Source organism: Clupea harengus, chromosome 13 (genome assembly GCF_900700415.2).
Source record: "Clupea harengus chromosome 13, Ch_v2.0.2, whole genome shotgun sequence".
Classification (NCBI taxonomy): domain Eukaryota; kingdom Metazoa; phylum Chordata; class Actinopteri; order Clupeiformes; family Clupeidae; genus Clupea; species Clupea harengus.
This window is the reverse complement of record NC_045164.1, coordinates 22853613-22873612: the sequence shown is the minus strand read 5'-3', so window position 1 is coordinate 22873612 and position 20000 is coordinate 22853613. Positions and strand designations below refer to the sequence as shown.

At 50.5% G+C, this 20000-nt stretch overlaps 1 protein-coding gene across 1 annotated transcript in view; it reads left to right on the top strand.

The window, feature by feature from the left end:
- The window catches only part of ehbp1 (EH domain binding protein 1), a 138134-nt gene that overhangs the window by 41652 nt on the left and 76482 nt on the right, over positions 1 to 20000 (top strand). The window contains exons 8-9 of the mRNA XM_042709615.1: positions 15053 to 15231; positions 17077 to 17125. Of these exons, the coding sequence (XP_042565549.1) occupies positions 15053 to 15231; positions 17077 to 17125 (228 nt within the window). The remainder of the gene's footprint in view (positions 1 to 15052; positions 15232 to 17076; positions 17126 to 20000) is intronic.

Genomic DNA, 20000 nt, shown 5'->3' with positions numbered 1-20000 from the left:
GTGTGTCTGTGTGTGTCTGTGTGTGTGTGTCAAGATTGTCCTCTCAGTACCTCCACCTCCCCAGTTAATTTTCTTAACATGGGTTTAGCTGAAGTGGCATATTACCTTATCGCATTATAATCTCATAGATGGGATTTGTCCAGGATTCTGCATCTGTCTTTGTGTGTGTGTGTGTGTGTGTGTCTCTCTCTCTGTGTGCGAGTGTGTGTGTGTGCGCGCAAGTGTGTGTGCGCAAGTGTGTGTGCGCAAGTAAGCTTAAGCAGGCCTGGCTCACCTTTTGCGTTGCAAAGGCACCTGCTCCGTCACAGAGGCGTGAGTCTGAAAGCTACCACTGGCTGTCGTTTGAGACTCCCTCACACACACACACACACACACACACACACACACTCCGGGCATTAAGGCGGGATGATTCCCATAATCCCCCTGTGCGGTCCGTGCCGGCAGGCCACTTCACACCACAGCATTTAAGACTGTGTTTGTTTTGCCAAGTCCTGGCATCCTCGTCATTCCCACCTCGTCAGGCTCAGGGGTGAAAGGCTTGTGTGTGTGTGTGTGTGTGTGTGTGGTGTGTGTGTGTGTGTGTGTGTTGTGTGTGTGTGTGTGTGTGTGTGTGTGTGTGTGTGTGTGTGTGTGTGTGTGTGTGTGTGGTGTGTGTGTGTGTGTGTGTTAGCCGTTCAGACTGTTAACCTCCCTCCTCTCCCACCCCTCTGCTCCAGGGTGTATTTGTCCTGCAGTTTAACATTAGCCGTCTCAATACACACCTTGGGCTAGTTCCTCGCTCAGCCACCTGTAATCTTGTAGACGGGATTTTCTAAGGATGTTGACTTTGTGTGTGTGTGTGTGTGCACAGTCACATGGATTTTTTGAAAGAGTTGTCTCCCATTTCAGAGTTTTACATCTTTTCTAAGAGTTTTCGAGGCACTCATCCAAGTGTACGAAGGAACTTTCTGTTGGACACTATGAAAGTAGGCTGTTCTGATTGACTAGAACCTTCCATGCTTCTTCCTCCGCTTTTCATTCGTCTTCCGGCAATTTCACCCACCCTACCCCTACAGCCACACACACACACACACACACACACGGATGCACACACACACACACACACACACACACGGATGCATCGTGTCGCATATGTGGCCCTCCCCTGTGTTGCGCTTAAAGTTATTCTTTAAAAGACTCCACACTTAGATGCTCTGATCTGGGGCTTTCCGGCCGCTGTTTTTCCACTTGATGCTTCATTCCCCCTGGGCTTTAACATAAAGGGGAAAAAAAGCCGGCCTCCATGGCAAGAAAGTTCTGTGCCGATTTACATAAGGGGCTCGCTGGAAGCTCAACCCCCCCCCCCCCCTCAAAACCCAACTGAGATCTCAGCATTGGAGTGTCAAGTGCCTGGCTTTAAGATGCTCTCGTCTGGGGGACCGTCGTTGGGCTTCATAAACTCCCCTTCCTCATCCTCATCTTCGTCTTCATCCTCATCTGAAGCGTGGAGACTCGCGGAGATGACATAACCAGCCAGCCTGCCATTATTTCTTTCCGTTTTTTTTTTTATATTTATATATATATATTTGAGGAAAAGAAAGTAAGAGGAAGTCTTATGCCCTCATTCAAACTAATCAAAGGCCACAAATTAAATTCCCTGTGTTTTTTTTTTTCCTCCTGAATTCAGTACAGGACGTGTGAGACCTGGCAGGAGGCCGAGGGGGGTGGCCAGGTTGCACTCTTTCATTTCCGCGCCTTTGTTTTTAATTTTCTTTTCTTTCCTCCTCCTCCTTCAACTCTGAAAGAGTGGCGTGCGTAAATTGAAATTAGAATAAATTAGCATGGTTTTAATTGGGTTCGCGGCGGGCTGCGGTGAGCCTTAATGAGGTTTCTTAAGAGTTCCAAGCGGGCCCGACGTTTCTGACACCAATGCCTGCCACTGTGTGTGTGTGTGTGTGTGTGTGTGTGTGTGTGTGTGTGTGTGTGTATGGGGTGGTTGGCTCCTCTTTTTTGGGGGGGGTGGGGGCTAATGTCTTTGAAGCCCGTGAGAACGTTCTTCTCGTGCCCCTCTCTCCTCTTCCTGCCCTCTCCTCAGCGCTCACCGTCACCTTGGAGAGAATGCCTCCGATCTCGCTTCATATCTGCATCCAGCTCCTCCAAAGTCACAAGGACAGAATGGCCGCCATCCTCTAGTCTGTCTATCATGGGGAAAATGTAAGAATAAAACTAGTCAAACACGAACAAGTTTTGTCGTTTTGCTTGGTCTTAGTCTATAGTCTATGCTCCACTGCAAGGTGTATGATTGTGCTGTGTGAAATGCAAATGCATACGGTTGTGGAACCTTCACAGCCTGCTAATTTCAGGCCGGTGTGTTATGGCCACAGGAGTTAGTTTAAGGCGTACGCGAGAGCCTTCTGCTCCTCACGGCGGCTTCTTTATCCAGTCCCGTCCGCCTTTATCCCTCTCTCTCCTCCACCTTTGGACCTCATCCATCATCGCCTCTTCCATCTGGAGGGATGGGTGCCATGGTGCGTTGTTAAGCCCAGCGGGGGGGGGGGGGGGGGGGGGCTCCGTTACCCAGGCCGCCCAGAGTGCACCTGTGCCTGAAGGGGGGCCTGGATGTGGAGCTCTACTGTGAGGCTCACCTCAGACCCAATGACAGCAGGGTCATAAAGACCCCCCAATGTGCCCCCCCCCCCCCCCCACCTCCTCCTTAATCTGTGAAATATTAGGAGAATAATCCTCCGTGTGGAAAGGCAGGGCAGTCGGACTCCCTGGCCCCCTCATTCCCTCCCCTCCTGTTGTGGTCTTTGTTTATGGACTGCTACTGGAGAGGGTGGGCGGGGAGACTGGATGACCGGATCCTGGGATCGACTCGGGTGAACCCCAACAGCCTGAGTGGTTGCAGTGGGTATCCAGGAAACTGGCCATCACTGCTTAGCCAGAGGGTGACCATTGCAGCGGCTAAGGGCCCTCAATCACATTACCTCCATTGTTTTAAAAAAAAAAAAAGAATTTCCTTCTTGTTATCTTACATATCTGAAAGGAGTTGAGAGAAGTGAAATGTTTTCGTCAGCATGTTTATGGCAAGTTGCAAATTGACTAGTGGATTCCCCTAAAGGCATTTAAATTGGCTCAACAGGTTTGACCACTTGAACATTTGATCTTTGTGGAGGCAACTTTGCAGTTGGGTTTTTGGTAATAAATCTCATAAAAGTGTCATATCTGATTGATCTAGTCTTCAGTAGTTTCTGTGTGTGTGTGTGTGTGTGTGTGTGTGTGTGTATGTGTGTGTGTGTGTGTGTGTGTTGGGTAGGTGCGTGTGTGGGTGTGTGTGTGTGTGTGTGTGTGTTTGCAAGCTTGCTCGCTTGCTCATGTCGATCGGTAATTCCTTGCTAAAACAAGCTGGCGGAGTTGTAGTCTGTGTTTTGAGTCAGTTACAGTAATACCACTATCATTATCCTCTGAGTGTGTGTATGTGTGTCTGTCTCTGTGTGCGTGTGTGTGTGTGTGTGTGTGTGTGTGTGTGTGTGCAGTTCATGAGTTAAGCACTTGAAGAGCTCTCCAATACCCACGCCGACTGGTATAAAAGGTTTACAAAGCGGTTTGTAATCTTCCTTTGGTAAGGCCTTAGTTTTATCTGCCAGGGATTACAGTACTGCCTTTGGAGCTGCTGAAGAGAGAGGAAGAGAGTGAGTGAGTGAGTGAGAGAGAGAAGAAAGAAAGAAAGAAAGAAAGAGAGAGAGCGAGTTAGAGAGCGAGGGAGAGCAGAGAGCTAAAGGGAGAGAGGAGGAGGAGGAGGAGGAGGAGGAAAAAAATGAAAACAAATCTCAGTGTAATCTCCAGAAAGAATACCTGTTTGAGTGAGGGAAGTTCCCTGGCCGCCCATTTTTTTTTTTTTTCTTCTTACCTCCTCCTCTTTTTTTTCTGAAAATCTCATAATCCTCCCATGTTTGATGTCTCAGAAGCTAATGGAGTTTATTAGGGTGGCCAGAAAGACGCTTTGTCCTTCGGCGCGCTCGCCTTCTAGAGGGTTTTGAATGACATGCTGGAGACTGGGGAGTGGGGGGGGGGGGGGGGGGGGGGGGGGGAGTTGGATGAGGAGGTCGGATGGTGTGTGTGTGTGTGTGTGTGTGTGTGTGTGTGGTGGTGGTGGGGGTAACTTTAGCTTAATCTGCTCTCATCCTGCCCTTAGTCACAGGTGTGTGTGGGCCTAAACCCAGAGGAGGCCTTCAGCCACCCACCACCACTATGACTGCCGTCCTCTTCCTCCTCCTCCTCTTCCTCCTCCTCCTCCTCCTCCTCCTCCCTCTCCAGCCCTCATGATCAATACCACGGCCTCCAAAGCCTCAGACCGCTCCCTGCCTCTCCACCTCACCCACCCCCCCCCACCTTCCCACCACCCCAACCATCAGTGCTCCTTCAACCTGAAGTGGCCACCTCAACATTTTAATTAAATTAACCCCCACTCCCACTCCCACCCCCCTACCCCCCTCAACGGCCCTACGAATGGAACGGGCTTCGCCGTCAGGAGTGGGTGGGGTAGGGGGATGGGTGGATGGAACGGGCTTCGCCGTCAGGAGTGGGTGGGGTAGGGGGATGGGTGGATGGAGGAATGACTTTGGAAATGCCATGGCTTACAAATGAGCCTGACTCATGTGCTTGTTTAATTGTGTGTGTGTGTGTGTGTGTGTGTCTCTCTGTGTGTCTCTGTGTGTGTGTGTGTGTGTGTGTGTGTGTGTGGCAGGGGAGAGTGGCACAGTGATAAGACTATAATTGGCTCGTTATGGAGACCTCAGTCTCAATCACTTCCTCTGTCTGATGGGCTCCTCGAGAGAGCCTGGGGAAGTTATGAAAGCAGGTGAGTGTGTGTGTGTGTGTGTGTGTGTGTGTGTGCCTGTGCGTATGGGCGTGCGTGCGTGCGTCCACGATGGTCCACAATGTGGTCTACCCTGTATTGCTCTCATAGTCGTGAATCCAGTCCCTTCATGTCAGCTGGGGCCTTTCAGTGAAAGGACCAGATGATTGATGGCTCTGACTGACTTCTGATTTTACCGGCAGTAGCGCCCCGGGCCGTGTGTCTTCAGCGCAGTCAAGTGGTCATCTGCACTTTCTCAACGGCTGCTGACACTGACATTTATGGCTTCTGATGTGTGAGTAAATGAGTGACTGAGCTGTTAAGAGGTGGTTGTTTTCCCCCCATCTGTCACTGTCAAGTCTGTGTAAAATGTGTGTGCATTGGAGAAAGCGTGTGTGTGTGTGTGTGTGTGTGTGTGTGTGTGTGTGTGTGTTGAGGAAAGCACATGTGTAGGGGAGTGTATGTGTTTGTGCATACGCGTTTATAAGAGCCCTTTCATTAACCTGAGTGTGGCCCGGGCCCACTCATATCTCTGAAGCGGGATGGTGTTTGATGCCACCGAGAGACACCTGCTCTCTCTCTCTCTCTCTCTCTTTCTCTTTCCATCTCTCTTTCTTTCTTTATCCTTCCTCCCTACTCTTTTTTTTTTTTTGGCGACGTTTCTGAAGGCTCCTTGCTTGCTTGGCCGGCTTCATCGATCAGGTGTGATGCTCGCCCGGCAGACCTATCGACGCACGCTCATTTTGATCTGGAGGCCTCTTCCTCCTCTTCCTCCTCCTCCTCCTCCTTGGTGGCGACGTCGGGGTGACTTTGTAATTATTTTCATTTTAATTGCTTTGGTTATCACCTCCTCTGATCGCGTAAGGAGCCAGGGCCCAGCTGGACAACGGCGACGCGTCACTGGGCTTCACATGAGCTTTCTCCCTCCCTTTCTCCCTTTCTCTCTCGCCTCAGAACATCATTCGCAAAGTGCCTGCCTTAATGAGTTTTCAGAGGCGAGCTCAGATTAATTGATAAACGTGGCCATTATCGGGGGGGGGGATCGGTGAACTCGTGCACCCCTAATTTGTTTGTTGAAGACTGCGGTAAAAGAAGATTAATGCCATATGGATTTGGGGAGGCTGTCAGCTTTTTCAGACGTGCTTGGCTTTTCTTTCTTTATTTTGTCTGTTCTTTCTTCTAGTCTTCTCTCTCTCTCTCTCTCTCTCTCTCTCTCTCTCTCTCTCTGTCAGGTCTCTGTCTCTCTCTCTCTCTCTCTTTCTCTCTCTCTGCCAGGTCTCTTGAGAACAGAACAGGTGGGCAGAGGAGTCTTTCTCTTTCGTCTTTGGTTCATATGTGTGTGTGTGTGTGTGTGTGTGTGTGTGTGTGTGTGTGTGTGTGTGTGTGTGTGTGTTTACATTTGTATGTTTTGAAGGCACATGCAGCTATGGCATGTTGTTAATGTCAACGCCGTCTTGTCTCTGTACAGGCGAGGCAATGTTTCCTTCACGCTTAAGTCGTGCCTGAATGCGGCTCCATGCCCAAACAGGCAGGCTGAATTTAAAAAGCATACAACAAGCCTTTGCGCCTGTGTATCTGTGTGTATTTGTATTTGTGTGTGTGTGTGTGTGTTCCCCCCTCCACCCCACTCATAACAGGATCCCATCCTCAGTAATGTCAGAGCTCTGGGTCTTCCCTGCCTGCTCAGCCAAAGCTCATTTGCAACAGACGTGAGGGTGGGTAATGCCGCTACCGCTGCCTCCTCTTCCTCCTCCTCCTCCTCCTCCTCCTCCTCCTCCTCCTCAGTCGGCAGTCTCAGAGCGGTGGCTTACACCTCCTTAAACGTGTTTCACATGCAGGGCTCAGGCAAGGAGGAACAGCAGCGCTGGCTCTGTGCATATTTATATTTTATGGGGGGTGGTGTGTGTGTGTGTTTGGGTGCTATAGATGCTACGGAGACGCTACAGAGACGCAAGGACGCCGTTTCAAAGGCGTAAATCGCTTGTCTTGTAAAACAGGCCCCCAGAAATTCTATTTAGTCACACGTTTATCCTGTATGCGCCCGCGCCGACATCTCCGCTGTGCCAATGTGACTGCATGCCACACAACTTCACCGCTGTTGTGTGAGTTCATCTGGGGGCGGTAAGCAGAAAAGGGGACGCTTTTGGCAAACACACATGCCCGTTTTCATTTTTTTTGGGGTGAGATATTGACTCTCATGTCTGTTATACGTCACGTTGCGCTTCCATAATGAAGAAACGCAGCAGAAAGCTACATTCGCCACGGCAGGTTCACCGTGGCCTCCCAGTTGTAGCACACACACTGCAGTGTGTCTCTGTCCTCTGTGGCCTATGTCTCTGTGACTATGAAGAAGGTCTGTGCAATTCCTCCAGCCTCTCTCCATCTCTCCCTCCCTGCGCTCACTGTCTCCTTGGCTCTCTTTCTGTGTGTGTGTTGTGTGTGTGTGTGTGTGTGTGTGTGTGTGTGTGTGTGTGTGTGTGTGTGTGTGTGTGTGTGTGTGTTGTGTGTTGTGTGTTTGTGTGTGTTTGTGTGTGTTAGTGTGTGTGTGTGTGTGTGTTAATGTGTGTTGTGTGTGTTGTTTGTGTGTGTGTGTGTGTGTGTGTGTGTGTGTGTTAGTGTGTGTTGCTGCGGTCCACTCGTCTTCCTCACTCGTCTTTTGTCTTCTGCGCCGTCGTGCCGCTCCGACATCTTCATTTGCATAATTGAACTTTTGATTGGACTCGGTTCTGCCCCCTCCCCCCCCCCCCCCCCCCCCCCACCCCAATCGGAAAGTCTCAGAAGTGGCTTTTCTACGCAATTTCATGGGCAAGGTAATTTGAGGCTTTTGACCAAAGGCCAAACACCCAAGCTCTGATTAAACAAATGAGGTCTCCAGATTAAACAGGGCAGTAATGGCAGAGGATTTATTACCGGGGCCTTGACCACCACACTGCATCTGCTACATTGACCATGTTGACGTTGTTGACGCGGTGTTTCAGATATAGCAGTATGGTATGGTTGTGTGTGTGTGTGTACGTGGGATTGTGTGTTTTCCCCATTTGTGTGTTTTTGTGTGTGACTGTCTGTTCCTGTGAGTGTGTCTGCTAGTGTGTATCTGTGTCTGTTTGTGTCTCCATGTCTGTCAGTGTGTGTGTGTGTGTGTGTGTGTGTGTGTTTCTCCATGTCTGTCAGTGTGTGGGTGTGTGCAAGAGCTAACACTCGTCTGTCTTGTCTAATTAAGCCGTCAGGCTCAACCTGAGCTTGCAGGTGAGGCTATGCTGCATGGCGGCTTGCCTTCATGTTGCAGGATGTGTGATGGCTGTTTCTCTCGCCCCAAGACATTGACTCAGGTGTGTGTGTGTGTGTGTGTGTCTCAGGTGGATCAAACTGTAGCAGGAAGGCTGCACCAGCATGCATCGCCATCATGGCTTGTTTTCTTTAAACTGCGCAACGCAAAGTGTGTGTGTGTGTGTGTGTGTGTGTGTGTGGGTGTCTGCGTGTGTGTGCGTGCCCGCGTATGCTTGTGTGCCTGTGTATGTGTGTGTGTGTGTGTGTGTGTGTGTGTGTGTGTGTGTGTGTGTGTGTATATGTGCGTGCCCGTGTGTGTGTGTGTGTGTATGTATATGTGCGTGCCCGTGTGCATGTGTGTATGTATGTGTGCGTGCGTGTGTGTGTGTCTGTGTGCGCGTGTACGCACGCATGCTGCATATTTTCCTTTCCATTCCTTTTTCTTGTGTGTGCGTGTGTGTGTGCGCTCTGGTGAGTGACTGTGTATGTGTGTGTGTGTGTGTGTGTGTGTGTGAGTATACACCCTGTGGATTGTTTTGCCTCGGGCACCTTGAGCGGATTACAAGTTTTAAAGAGTAAGAGATTCAACACCTCCTCAAATCTGACATTTTTTGACACCCTTTCATGAGTTGAAAGCGCAATGGGGAGACATTTAGGCCTGCTTTTTTTTTCTCCTGCTCGGAGTTGTAATTTAGTGTAATTCGTTCAGAGGTCATGGCTGCCTTTCATTCACAAGTTTAGCCCGGAGTGAGTGAACACATCCGGCTGATCCGCACCATGACAGGCCCGCTGTGGAGGTACTGTACACTGCTCACTGCTTACACTGATAGGACACAGGAAGAACAATACACACACACACACACACACACACACACACACACACACACACACACACACACACACACACACACACACACACACACACAGAGACAGACAGACAGATATTTGCTCTCTAAGACAAACACACACATGCACAAACACATTTGCATACACACACACACACACACACACACACACAGGTATTTGCTCTCTAATACAAACACATTTGCATACACACAAGACGCATACATCAAAATGGGCAAGCTTTGAAGAAGGCCATGTCCCCAACATGTCAGTGGAAGGTCAGAGTTCATGTTGTAAATCTCTTCCTGGTTGGCTGTGTTGAGGTAAGCCTGAGGCTTTAGGACGGCCCCACCTCCTGTTCAACCTGGTCTTCTGGTCTGTGGTAAAGAATTAAACTCATCTCTGCATACACATTAGTGTGTGTGTATACGTGTATACGTGTCAGCGTGCGGTTTGTGGGCGCATGTGTGCTGTGAGGCTGCAGGTGTTGGTGTGTTGGGTTGTGCAGAGGCTGTGGGGGGTGGGGGGTGAGGGGTGAGGCCGTGCGATCTGGAAGGCCTCCCTCTCAGACTGTGTGTGTGTGTGTGTGTGTGTGTGTGTGTGTGTCTGTCTGTGTGTGTGTTGTGGGCGAGTGAGGGGTGAGGCCGTGCGATCTGGAAGGCCTCCCTCTCAGACTGACCCCACAGCTGCTGCACCCCTCACACCGCTCCCCGTCCGCCATTGTGCAGAGATTAACTTCTCCCCCCCCCCCCCCCCCCCCCCTCTCTCCTCCTTTTCCCCTCCTGCCATCTCTCTCTTTACCGTCTGGTGGTGGTGGTGGTGGTGGTGTGTGTGTGTGTTTGTGTAAATTTGTTGCTGACACCAAGGAGTCATGAATAATGAATCCCCCTCCTCGGCTCATTTTTATTTTTGGCCAATTTTGAAAATGTTCCACATAATTGACAGCTTTTTTGTGCGGCGGATGGTAATGAATATCCCTTTATTTTAATATGTAATGTTTGTGGGCAGAGACCAGGGGGCACTCTCTCTAATCCTGCCCCCGAGCGCAGGAATGAGGAAAAGACACCCCCCCCCCCCCCCCCTCCCCCCTCGTCCTTGCTGTCACCCCCCCACAGCCCGTCTCCCCTGTGCCCAGGGCGAGACACCAAAGCGTTTGATAAGTAAGTACATGTTCCTGCCACACAGCATTTCCCCCCACCACGCTTATCGCACAGGGGGGAGTGCAACATCGGGCTTTAGTCAAACCGCCATACCCTCTTCCCCCCAACACACACACACACACACACACACACACACACACACACACCTCCTCCATACACTGTACTGTCAACAGCTGTTGTAGTTTGCGATCAAACTAACTTTCTTAGGCTTTTCATGGAGATTTGTACGCTTTGTTTGAATGTAAATGTGTCTTTCTCATAAACACTCATGCACGCGCACACACACACACACAAACACAAACACAAACACACACAGGGCTGCACATCCACTCCTCTCTCTCACACACACACACACACCCACACACACACACACACTCTGAGTGAAGGCCCTCTGGGCTTCATCAACCTGTGCTTTAAGTTGCAAATCTAGTCCAGGCAAGGCCTGCTCCAGCGCCCTGGTAACGGCTGGACTAGATAGAGGCGTGCTCCTTTCCTTTCTGTGTGTTTGGGGAGTGGATGTGCAACTCTGTGTTTGAGAAGTGGATGTGCAGCCCTGTGTGGTGTGAGAGTGTGTGTCTGTGTGTGTGTGTGTGTGTTTGAGGAGTGGATGTGCAGGCGTGTGTGTGTGTGTGTGTGTGTGTGTGTGTGTGTTTGAGGAGTGGATGTACAGCCCTGTCTGTGTATGTGTGTGAGGTGTGTGTGTGTGTGTGTGTGTGTGTGTGTGTGTGTTTGTGTTTGAGGAGTGGATGTGCAGCCCTGTGTGTGTATTTGTGTGTGTGTGTGTGTGTGTGGAGTGGATGTGCAGCCCTGTGTGTGTGTGTGTGTGTGTGTGTGTGTGTGTGTGTGTATGTGCATCCCTGTGCAGATGCTGACACGTCAGCCTCGCCTTGAGAGCGCCGCTGCCGCCATTTAAAGTGTGTTGGCACCTAATTGCTCTAATGGCACCTGCCCGGTAATCCCAGGTAATTATTTTGCCGAAATTAGACAGCTACTTTTAACATCACTTGAAAGAGAAAAGATTGCCTAAGGTGGACGGCACTCTCATTTTGCAAGGAGGTTACTCTGTCTCTCTCTCTCTCTCTCTCTCTCTGTGTGTGTGTGTGTGTGTGTGTGTGTGTGTGTGTGTGTGTGTGTGTGTGTGTGTGTGTGTGTGTGTGTGTGTGTGTGTGTGTGTGTGTGTGTGTGTGTGTGTGTGTGTGTGTGTGTGTGTGTGTTTTTGTCACCTTGTGTTTTTCCCATGCAGCTTTATGTCTCAGTTCTTTTTTTCCCTCCTTTTCGCTCCCTCTCACACCCTCTGCCTCACTCTCTCTCTCTCTCTCTCTCTCTCTCTCTCTCTCTCTCTCTCTCTCTCTCTCTCTCTCTTTTTTCCTCTCTTTTCCTCTCCCTCCGTCTGCTCCAGTGAGCTCACACAGTCGATCTCATCAGAGTGGGGCCACAGTGCCGCTACCCTTATTGGATTTAAGGCCCTTCAATGGAAGGAATGAATTTAACATAATTTAATAGTAAAATCAAGGCCCAGGGCCACTGATCCAGAAACGGCGCTTTGATGGGGTCGTCTCTCCCAATATCCGCACGCCAGCGACCTTCACAGATGACGTATGTGTGTGTGTGTAGATGTGCTTACAATAAAATGAAACCCAACAAAAATAGAACTAAATTCCACGCCTCTTGTTGGGCCTCGTGCATGTTCGAAACGTCAAGCTTGTTTTGAGTTGCAGCTCTTCGTTATGACATTTCGTCATCGGCAGAACCTCTTCTCTCATCTCTGGAGCACACAGCCAGCGCTGATAATTATCGTTGAAGCTGTCGGTTGCGTGCGTGCGTGCGTGCGTGTGTGTGTGTGTGTGTTTTTTTTTCTTCTCTCCATTGCTCAACGTTGAGGGAGTGCACAAGAGGGCGTCTGATTCGTGCCTCACCCTGTCTGGCTCGAAAGGTTAAGGCTCTCTTTTAAAGATGAGAAGGGAAAAGTCAAGTGTTGGCCCCGAAGGCCCCCCCCCTCCCCAAAGGGCCTCGAGGTAACGGCCTCCCGCTTCATAGTCACCGAGTGTGTTTTGCATGTTTGATGTGTCTCTGGGTCCTGAGGCTCTCTGGCCGCTCTCACGCCTCTGCCAGGCACACACACACACACACACACGGAGCGCTAAGTGCTACACACCTGAGGGCATGTGACCTACCGTACCGGCAGCATCAGCCTCTGGGTTGTCAGCCAGTAAAGGAAACATGCGTGACCTATAGCAACTGCAGGTACAGATTTATGAGGCAGCAGGTGGATTCCAAACAGAAGGTTACATTTTACGGGAAACATGCTACAGTTTTCCTTCCTTCATTCCCCCCCTTCATTTTCTGATTCTGCTGTGTTGAGATTTACGTAGACACTCTGAACACTATGTTCTTCCTAATCTTTACCTCTCTCTCTCTCTCTCTCTCTCTCTCTCTCTCTCTCTCTCTCTCTAGTATTCTGTCTCATCCCATCTTTCTCGCATCACCCTGTTTCTTCTCGTGCTCTCAGCCTGTTTGTTTACACAGAAGAGGCTCAGTAGTTATCCTTACATTCTCTATTATCAGTCATCACTCTCTCCCTCCCTCCCTCTTGCTTTCTCTCTCGCTCTCTCTCTCCCTCTCTTCCTCCCTCCCTCCCTGCTGGCTGTGCTCCTCCTGCAGTCCCTCCCTCTGGCCAACAGGGGGCGTTGTTAATCTGCTGTCAGGCAGGCTGTGAGCCGGCCAGCCAGCCCCTGTGCAGAGTGCTTATCAGGGGGGCAGCCAGCGTAACCCTTCCCCTGGCTGATGGGCACAGATAGCGCTCCTATGGAAATCTATTCCTTCAGGTTGTTTGTTGCCTGGTTACATGATTTAGATTTTATATTTAGATGGTGAAATCCATCACGCACCCACCCCACCACCACCACCACCACCACCCCACTCCTCATCTGATATGTTTTAGTTTTGTCTCACCATTTCAGATCAAAAAAAGGGGGGGGGGGAAGGAATAAAACAACACCACTGAAACCTATCTGTGTGTCTGTGTGTCTGTGTGTGTGTGTGTGAGTAGTGGTGAATGTATTGTTTGTGTGTGTGTTAAACAGCAGTATCCAGGCTAGCCCGCACTGTATTAGTGTTCCAGCAGTGTCTTGTGATTTGTGTGTTTGTGCGCGTGAATGTGATGGTGTGTTTGTGTTGCTGCACTGTGTTACTGTGCGAATGGGTGTGTGCAGTGGTATTGTGGTGTGTGTGTGTGTGTGTGTGTGTGTGCGTCTGTGTGTCTGTGTGTATGAGTTTAACTGGAGCAATTCATTGGCATGAGTGTATCTTACCTGTGTACGTGTGCATGGTATTAGCATATATTTCTGTGGTTTTGTGTGTGTGTGTGTGTGTGTGTGTGTGTGTGTGTGTGTGTGTGTGTGTAGCAGATGAGGTTTACTGGCGTGTGTGTGTGTGTGTGTGTGTGTGTGTGTGTGTGTGTGCAGACGGGGGGACGGCCGTAAGCTGGCGGCGGTGCTGGGGCCTTTTTAACAAGATTACGTCAGAGAATGCACCGACTCCCCGAGTGCCCCGTGAGCCGCCGGAATCTCGGCGTTCGGTGGATTTGCCTGGATTTAAAAAGCTCCCTCTCTGTTTCCCAAACCCCACACCCCCACACCCTCCCTCTTCTCTTCTCTCCATCCAAAGCCAGCCTCGATAAGACTTCAAAGGCGGACACAATTAATAATGTGTTTACATTATCCATGGTCATATGCAGCTTTTAGCCTGACCCCCCCCCCCCCCTCATTAAGACGAGCATGTAACTCTATTGTGTGGCCGGGAGTCCCAGCGTAAAAGCCTCTTTGTCTCTTTTCAGCAGTTTTGATTCTTTCTTTCTTTTTTTTTTTTTTGTTATTGTTTCTGTAAAGGCCTAGCCGGACCCCAAACGTCAGGATTCTGATTAGGCGGGGACAAAAAAAAAAAAAAAACAAGGATTTCGTTTTGAAACTGTTTCACCGATCTGAAAAGAGCAGCCATTTTGAGCCGTTTCGGCTTTTGTTTTTTTAACACAATGGCGAGCGCTGCCACTGGCAGTTTGTGTCGCTGGCCCTAATGTTACAACAACCAGTACATATTTCAATTTTCCCTTCTGTCGAGGATGAGCTGTGTGTGTGTGTGTGTGTGTGTGTGTGTGTGTGTGTGTGTGTGTGTGTGTGTGTGTGTGTGTGTGTGTGTGTGTGTGTGTGTGTGTGTGTGTGTGTGTGTGTGTGTGTGTGTGTGTGCGCGCGCGTGCAGGATACACACACTCCAGTGGGCAGAATTCTCACAGGCACACTCTCACCTGCACAGATCCCAGCCTTGCCCTGAACTCCTTATCGCTCTGGGCAACCCATCGCCATGCCAACAGCCTGCTGCCCCCCCCCCCACATCCCCCAGAGCAGACTATCTACAGCGATGGCCTCTCTGAGCACTCCCAGACACACACACACTCTACCTTTTCAAATGTTGTGTATTGACACACGCAGCCCCTGTATGATGTATCTGATCCCCACATTCGCTGGTTCATTGAGGAGCCTCTCTCTCTCCCTCGCCCCCTCTCTCCCTCTCTCCTTCTCTCTCTCCCTCTCTCTCTCTCCCTCTCTCCCTCTTCTTCTCTCTCGAGCCCTTCTCTCTCTCTCTCTCTCCCTCTCTCCCTCTCTCGAGCCCTTCTCTCTGAGTGCTGTTATGTAGAGTGGGCCGCTGGAGCTCCAGTGAGATCAGCTGCTTCTCTTCTCTTCTCTTCTCTTCTCTTCTCTCTATGCCTTTCTTTTCCTCCCCTCTCCTGCCTGCCTGCCCCTCTTCCGGTCTTTTCACAGCCGTCCTCAGATAGCCAGACACCCTTTATTGGTCATGTACTTAATCTCTCTCCTTTTCTCTCTCTCTCTCTCTCTCTCTCTCTCTCTCTCTCTCTCCCCCTCTCTCTCTCTCTCTCTCTCTCCCTCTCTAGCCGAGCCCCATCCCCAGCCCAGTGTTGGGAGGGAAGCCCAACGCCAGTCAGTCTCTGTTGGCCTGGTGTCGCGAGGTGACCAAGAACTACCGCGGCGTCAAGATCACCAACTTCACCACGTCCTGGAGGAACGGCCTGGCCTTCTGCGCCCTGCTCCACCACTTCAGGCCAGCCTCTCTGTGAGTCACCTCCTCTCTTCCTCTCACCTTCACTGTCTTACTCTCCTCTTCCTCTCACCTTCACTGTCTTGCTCTCCTCTTCTTCACCTTCACTGTCTTGCTCTCCTCTTCTTCACCTTCACTGTCTTGCTCTCCTCACCTTTACTGTCTTGCTCTCCTCCGCTTCCTTCCTTCATCCCTTCATCCCTTCATCATCTCCATCACACTCTGGTCACTGTGTGTCTCTTTTGTTTCATCTCGCCCTCCCTCCTCTTCTATATTGTCACAGTCAAGTATTTATCTTCATAAACAACCCCGACACAGCATCTCCAGTCATTAGCTCTCCTCCCTCCGCCTGTCTTATTTGTTTATCACACATGCGGTCTCATCTACACGTATATAACACACACACACACACACACACACACACACACACACACACACACACACACACACACACCTTACAATCCCATAATTGCGCTGCCGACAGCTCCTCACTGCTCTCCAGCCTTTCAGGTACAGTGCCCCCACCCAACACCCCACCCAGACCCCACCCTCCACCACACCGCCACCCCAGCCTGCGTTTGAGTGAGATTGCAGTGGGGGGGGGGTGATGATGGGGGGGGCGGAGGGTGTAAATATCAGAGTAATGGAAGAATGTAATCCTCCTCATGATTCCACTGAATGCAGGATGGATCTCATCAGGAACATGTGCAAATCCCACTTAATTACAAACACTCACTCGCCGCACATTCCCAATGACAACACTTGCCTGCCTGAGCAGCCCACCCACCCCCTCCACAACACACCCACACACGCACACACACACGCACACACACACACACACACACACACACACACACACACACACGCACGGTCTTCCTCACATCACACACACACACACACACACACACACACGGTCTTCCTCACATCTCACACACACACACACACACACACACACACACACACACATGGTCTTCCTCACATCACAGACCTCTATCGACACTGCATCCTATACGTTTCCTTTTTTTTGATATGACACTGTTGCAGGTTGAAAGGATTCAAATATGGAAAGGGTACGGTGGAAATTTTGATCGATCACGTGTTTTGACTTGATTGATTATCAGGAGATGACACCGAGGCAATCACTAGTCAAATCAGTTCGCTCCATTAAAGGATATTTCTATTTTTTTTTTTTTTTTTTGGAGTTTGGCGGCTGCTGCTCCGGCTTAGTGTCACCAGTGACTTATTTATGGAGCTTTGACTAATTACGGCCTTATGTCTGTTAAGTAGCAGATTGCACGAGTCGTGCTGCGCGTCGGTAATAATACGCCGGGAGAGGAACACGCCTGTGTATGAGGAAATGGGGATTACTGCTGAGTTTATACAGGCAGGCCTCTGGTGTTTGCCTCAGCTTTAATAAACGTACGTGCGTGTGTGTGTGTGTGTGTGTGTGTTTGGTGTGTGTTTGGTGTGGTTTGGTGTGTGTGTGTGCGTGTGTGTGCGTGTGGTTTGGTGGTGTGTGTGTGTGTGTGTGTGTGGAGCTGAGAGGCCCCAGGCGAAAGCGGGAGGGAAAGAATGAGAGAAGGAGAGGTAGAACATTAAAGAGCTCCTGGGATCAGGGTTAGTGGTAGGTCTAGTGTCGTTATTTCCTGTATTTTACACTCTATTAGTTTTGTTGATTGCGGCGCTGTGAAATTGCATGTCGCAGCTATAATGCCATTACACTTGCCGCATATTTAAACGCAGTTATTTTGCCTGTGTGTGTGTATTTACTCCTCCGTCTCTTTGTCTCTCTCCCCCTCTCTATCCCATCCCGACTGTGTCGACTGCCTGCTGTTCTCAACTGCCCCGTCCGCCACCCAGAGACTACAAGTCGCTCAATCCTCAGGACATTAAAGAAAACAACAAGAAGGTAAGCAGCGCCCCCGCCGCTCCCACCGCTCCGTCCTCCTCCTCCTCCTCCTCCTCCTCCTCTGCTACACCTTCATTACCCCTTTATTTATTTACCCACGGCTTTTAATCCCTGACAGGGCGCGCCGACAAAATAACTTCTCATCGCTCTCTCTCTCTCTCTCTCTCTCTGTATCCCTCGCTCCCACCCAGGGCCTTCTAATTGCCACTCTCAGATGGTAGCTCCCCTGTGGATGCTGATGGAAAGTGTGTGTGTCTGTGTGTGTGTGTATTTATGAAATGTTGCTTTTTACCCCCTTAGTGTTGTCAGAGAAAGACAGAAAGGAGAAATCAGCTGGGACCGTCCTGATAGATAGCATCATCATTTCAAAAGCCTGCTGTGATTGTACTTAAACGGCCTCTTTTCGTACACAGGTGGGGTTGGGGGGGTGGATAGAGACAGACCGAGGGAGAGAGAGAGAGAATAGAGGGAGAGGCCAGTGAAAGAGAGAAGATGGCAAGCATAGCACAACAAAACGCAAGAGGAGAGGTGATGGAAAGAATGAGACTGTGTAAGAGGCTTGAGTAGAGGAGAAGAAAGGTGGATGAGAAGAGGAAGAGAGAGAGAGAGAGAGGGGGGAGAAGACACCGTACTGTGTGTGGAGGTCCCAGGAGTGTGCTCCCCTCTCCTCTCTGACATGAAAAGCGTGTTATGTGCGGTTTGTGGTGGCGGGCTGGGCCTTGCTGTAATCCCGTTTGCAGCTAAACATTTGCCTTTAAAGCGCGGCGCGGCCTCCCCTCCTTTATGAGCTGATCTCCCCATCCATCCCTCTCTCTCTCTCTCTCCGCTCCCCTTTCCCTCGCCTCTCCCTGCCTCGCTATCCGTTCCGTTCCCCCCATTGAGGAATTTTCTGCGAAATGTGCACGACGAATAGGCTTTTCCCCGAGAGATCCGACTCCCCTGAGAGGCGTCGCGCTGCCTATCGCTCTCAGCCCCGCGCAGAAAGGAGGAGGAGAAGAAGAAGAAGAAGAGGAAGAAGCGCGGCGGCAGCAGCAGCAGTGGCGGCTCCACGAAAGCGTGCGGCGAGTCATGCCAGCGGAGATTAGCCATCCTTTTCGTTTCGTGTGTTTTTCCTTTTTTTTTCTCCCCTGAACCCGCGTGCGTGCGATTGTAGCTAGCGTGTGTGCGTCCAGGCACGGGTTCTCATTCTCTCTCTCTCTCTCTCTCTCTCTCTCTCTCTCCGTTGCTTACTTGCTTACACGCGTCGGCCCCGCCACGCTTTTGTGAGTGCCTCAGAAGCAAACTCCATGTGGGTGTCTGCATATGTTTGGGGAGTGTTTTGTATATTAGCTAACCCGGTTGGAAGGATTTGTGCTCAATCCCGCCAAGGGGATTTTTCCCTCCTTCTCGCTCGCTCTCTCTCTCTCTCTCTCTCTCTATGCATCTCTTTCTCTCTCTCTCTCTCTCTATGCATCTCTTTCTCTCTCTCTCTCTACGCCTCTCTTTCTCTCTCTCTTTGCCTCTCTTTCTCTCTCTCGCTCTCTCTCTCTCTTTCTCTTTTGCCTCTCTTTCTCTCACTCTCCCACTTTCTCACTCAAAAGTATAACACATCCTCGGTAGAATCCAGAGGAGTGTGAGCAAGTTGTCATGAACTCTCGCAACAAATAACAGAAGTTCCTCCCAGCGCTCCCCTGTCCCCAGCTGAGTGCTGCTCATTGGCCCTCAGCCTCCCTCACACACACACACACACACACACACACACACACTCACACACACACACACACACACACACACACACACACACACACACACACACACACACACACACACACACACACACACACACACACACACACACACACACACACACACACACACACACACACACACACACACACACACACAGCCTCAGAAGGGGGGGGGGGGGGGGGACGACGACAATATAGAGGGGAACTCTATATTGTTTATTGTCCCCCCCCCCCCCTTCTCTGTCCCCCACGTCCTCTCTCTTCCCTCTTTCATCACCCCATTCCACACCTCCCTCCTCCCTCCCTCCCTCATTCCCCCCCTGGGCCTGATGGCTACATTGAGTGTGTCAGTTGGCTTCCTGCAGGTTGATTTCCGGCTCTCTCTCACACACACACACACTCTACTGACTGATAACCCCCGCTGCCCTTGTTTGGAATGAATGCCTCAGTGGCAACAATGGCCGCCGTAGAGAGAGAGAGTGTGAGGGGAAGGGGGGGGGCGGGGAGGGGGGTGGGTGGGTGGGGGTGCTCTGTCGTTTTTGACGTTTTCCCCACTCCCACCCAATTAAGCACACACACACACACACACACACACACACACACACACACACACACACACACACACATCCAGAGCTGAATGACAGGACGCCGCTCTCAGCGGGGTAAACTGAGAGCCTGGTTAAGGCCACAGTCACAGGTGACTGCTGCAGGGACCACAGAGGTTAAGGGCCTGCTCCCCTGACACACACACACATATGCAGACACACACACACACACACACACACACACACACACACACATCAATTCTTGTTCATTTGATAGAATCAACCCCCCACCGCCCCACCTTTTATATGAGAAGTGATTGCCATAATCCTCGACGCCATTGAAATATGAGAGATAAGAACAATCAATAGTGGCCAGGAAGAGAATGCATTTCTCTTCATATGTCCTTGTGAAAGAGATGCATTATCACTGAATTAGTGTGTGCGTGTGTTTGAGCGAGAGGGAGATTGGTGTGTGTGTGTGTGTGTGTGTGTGTGTGTGTGTGTGTGTGTGTGTGTGTGTGTGTGTGTGTGTGTTTGTAAGAAGAGAAAACGGTAGTAATTTCCCATGATATCTGATCTGGGTGAATTTGTTCCTGCTCCAAA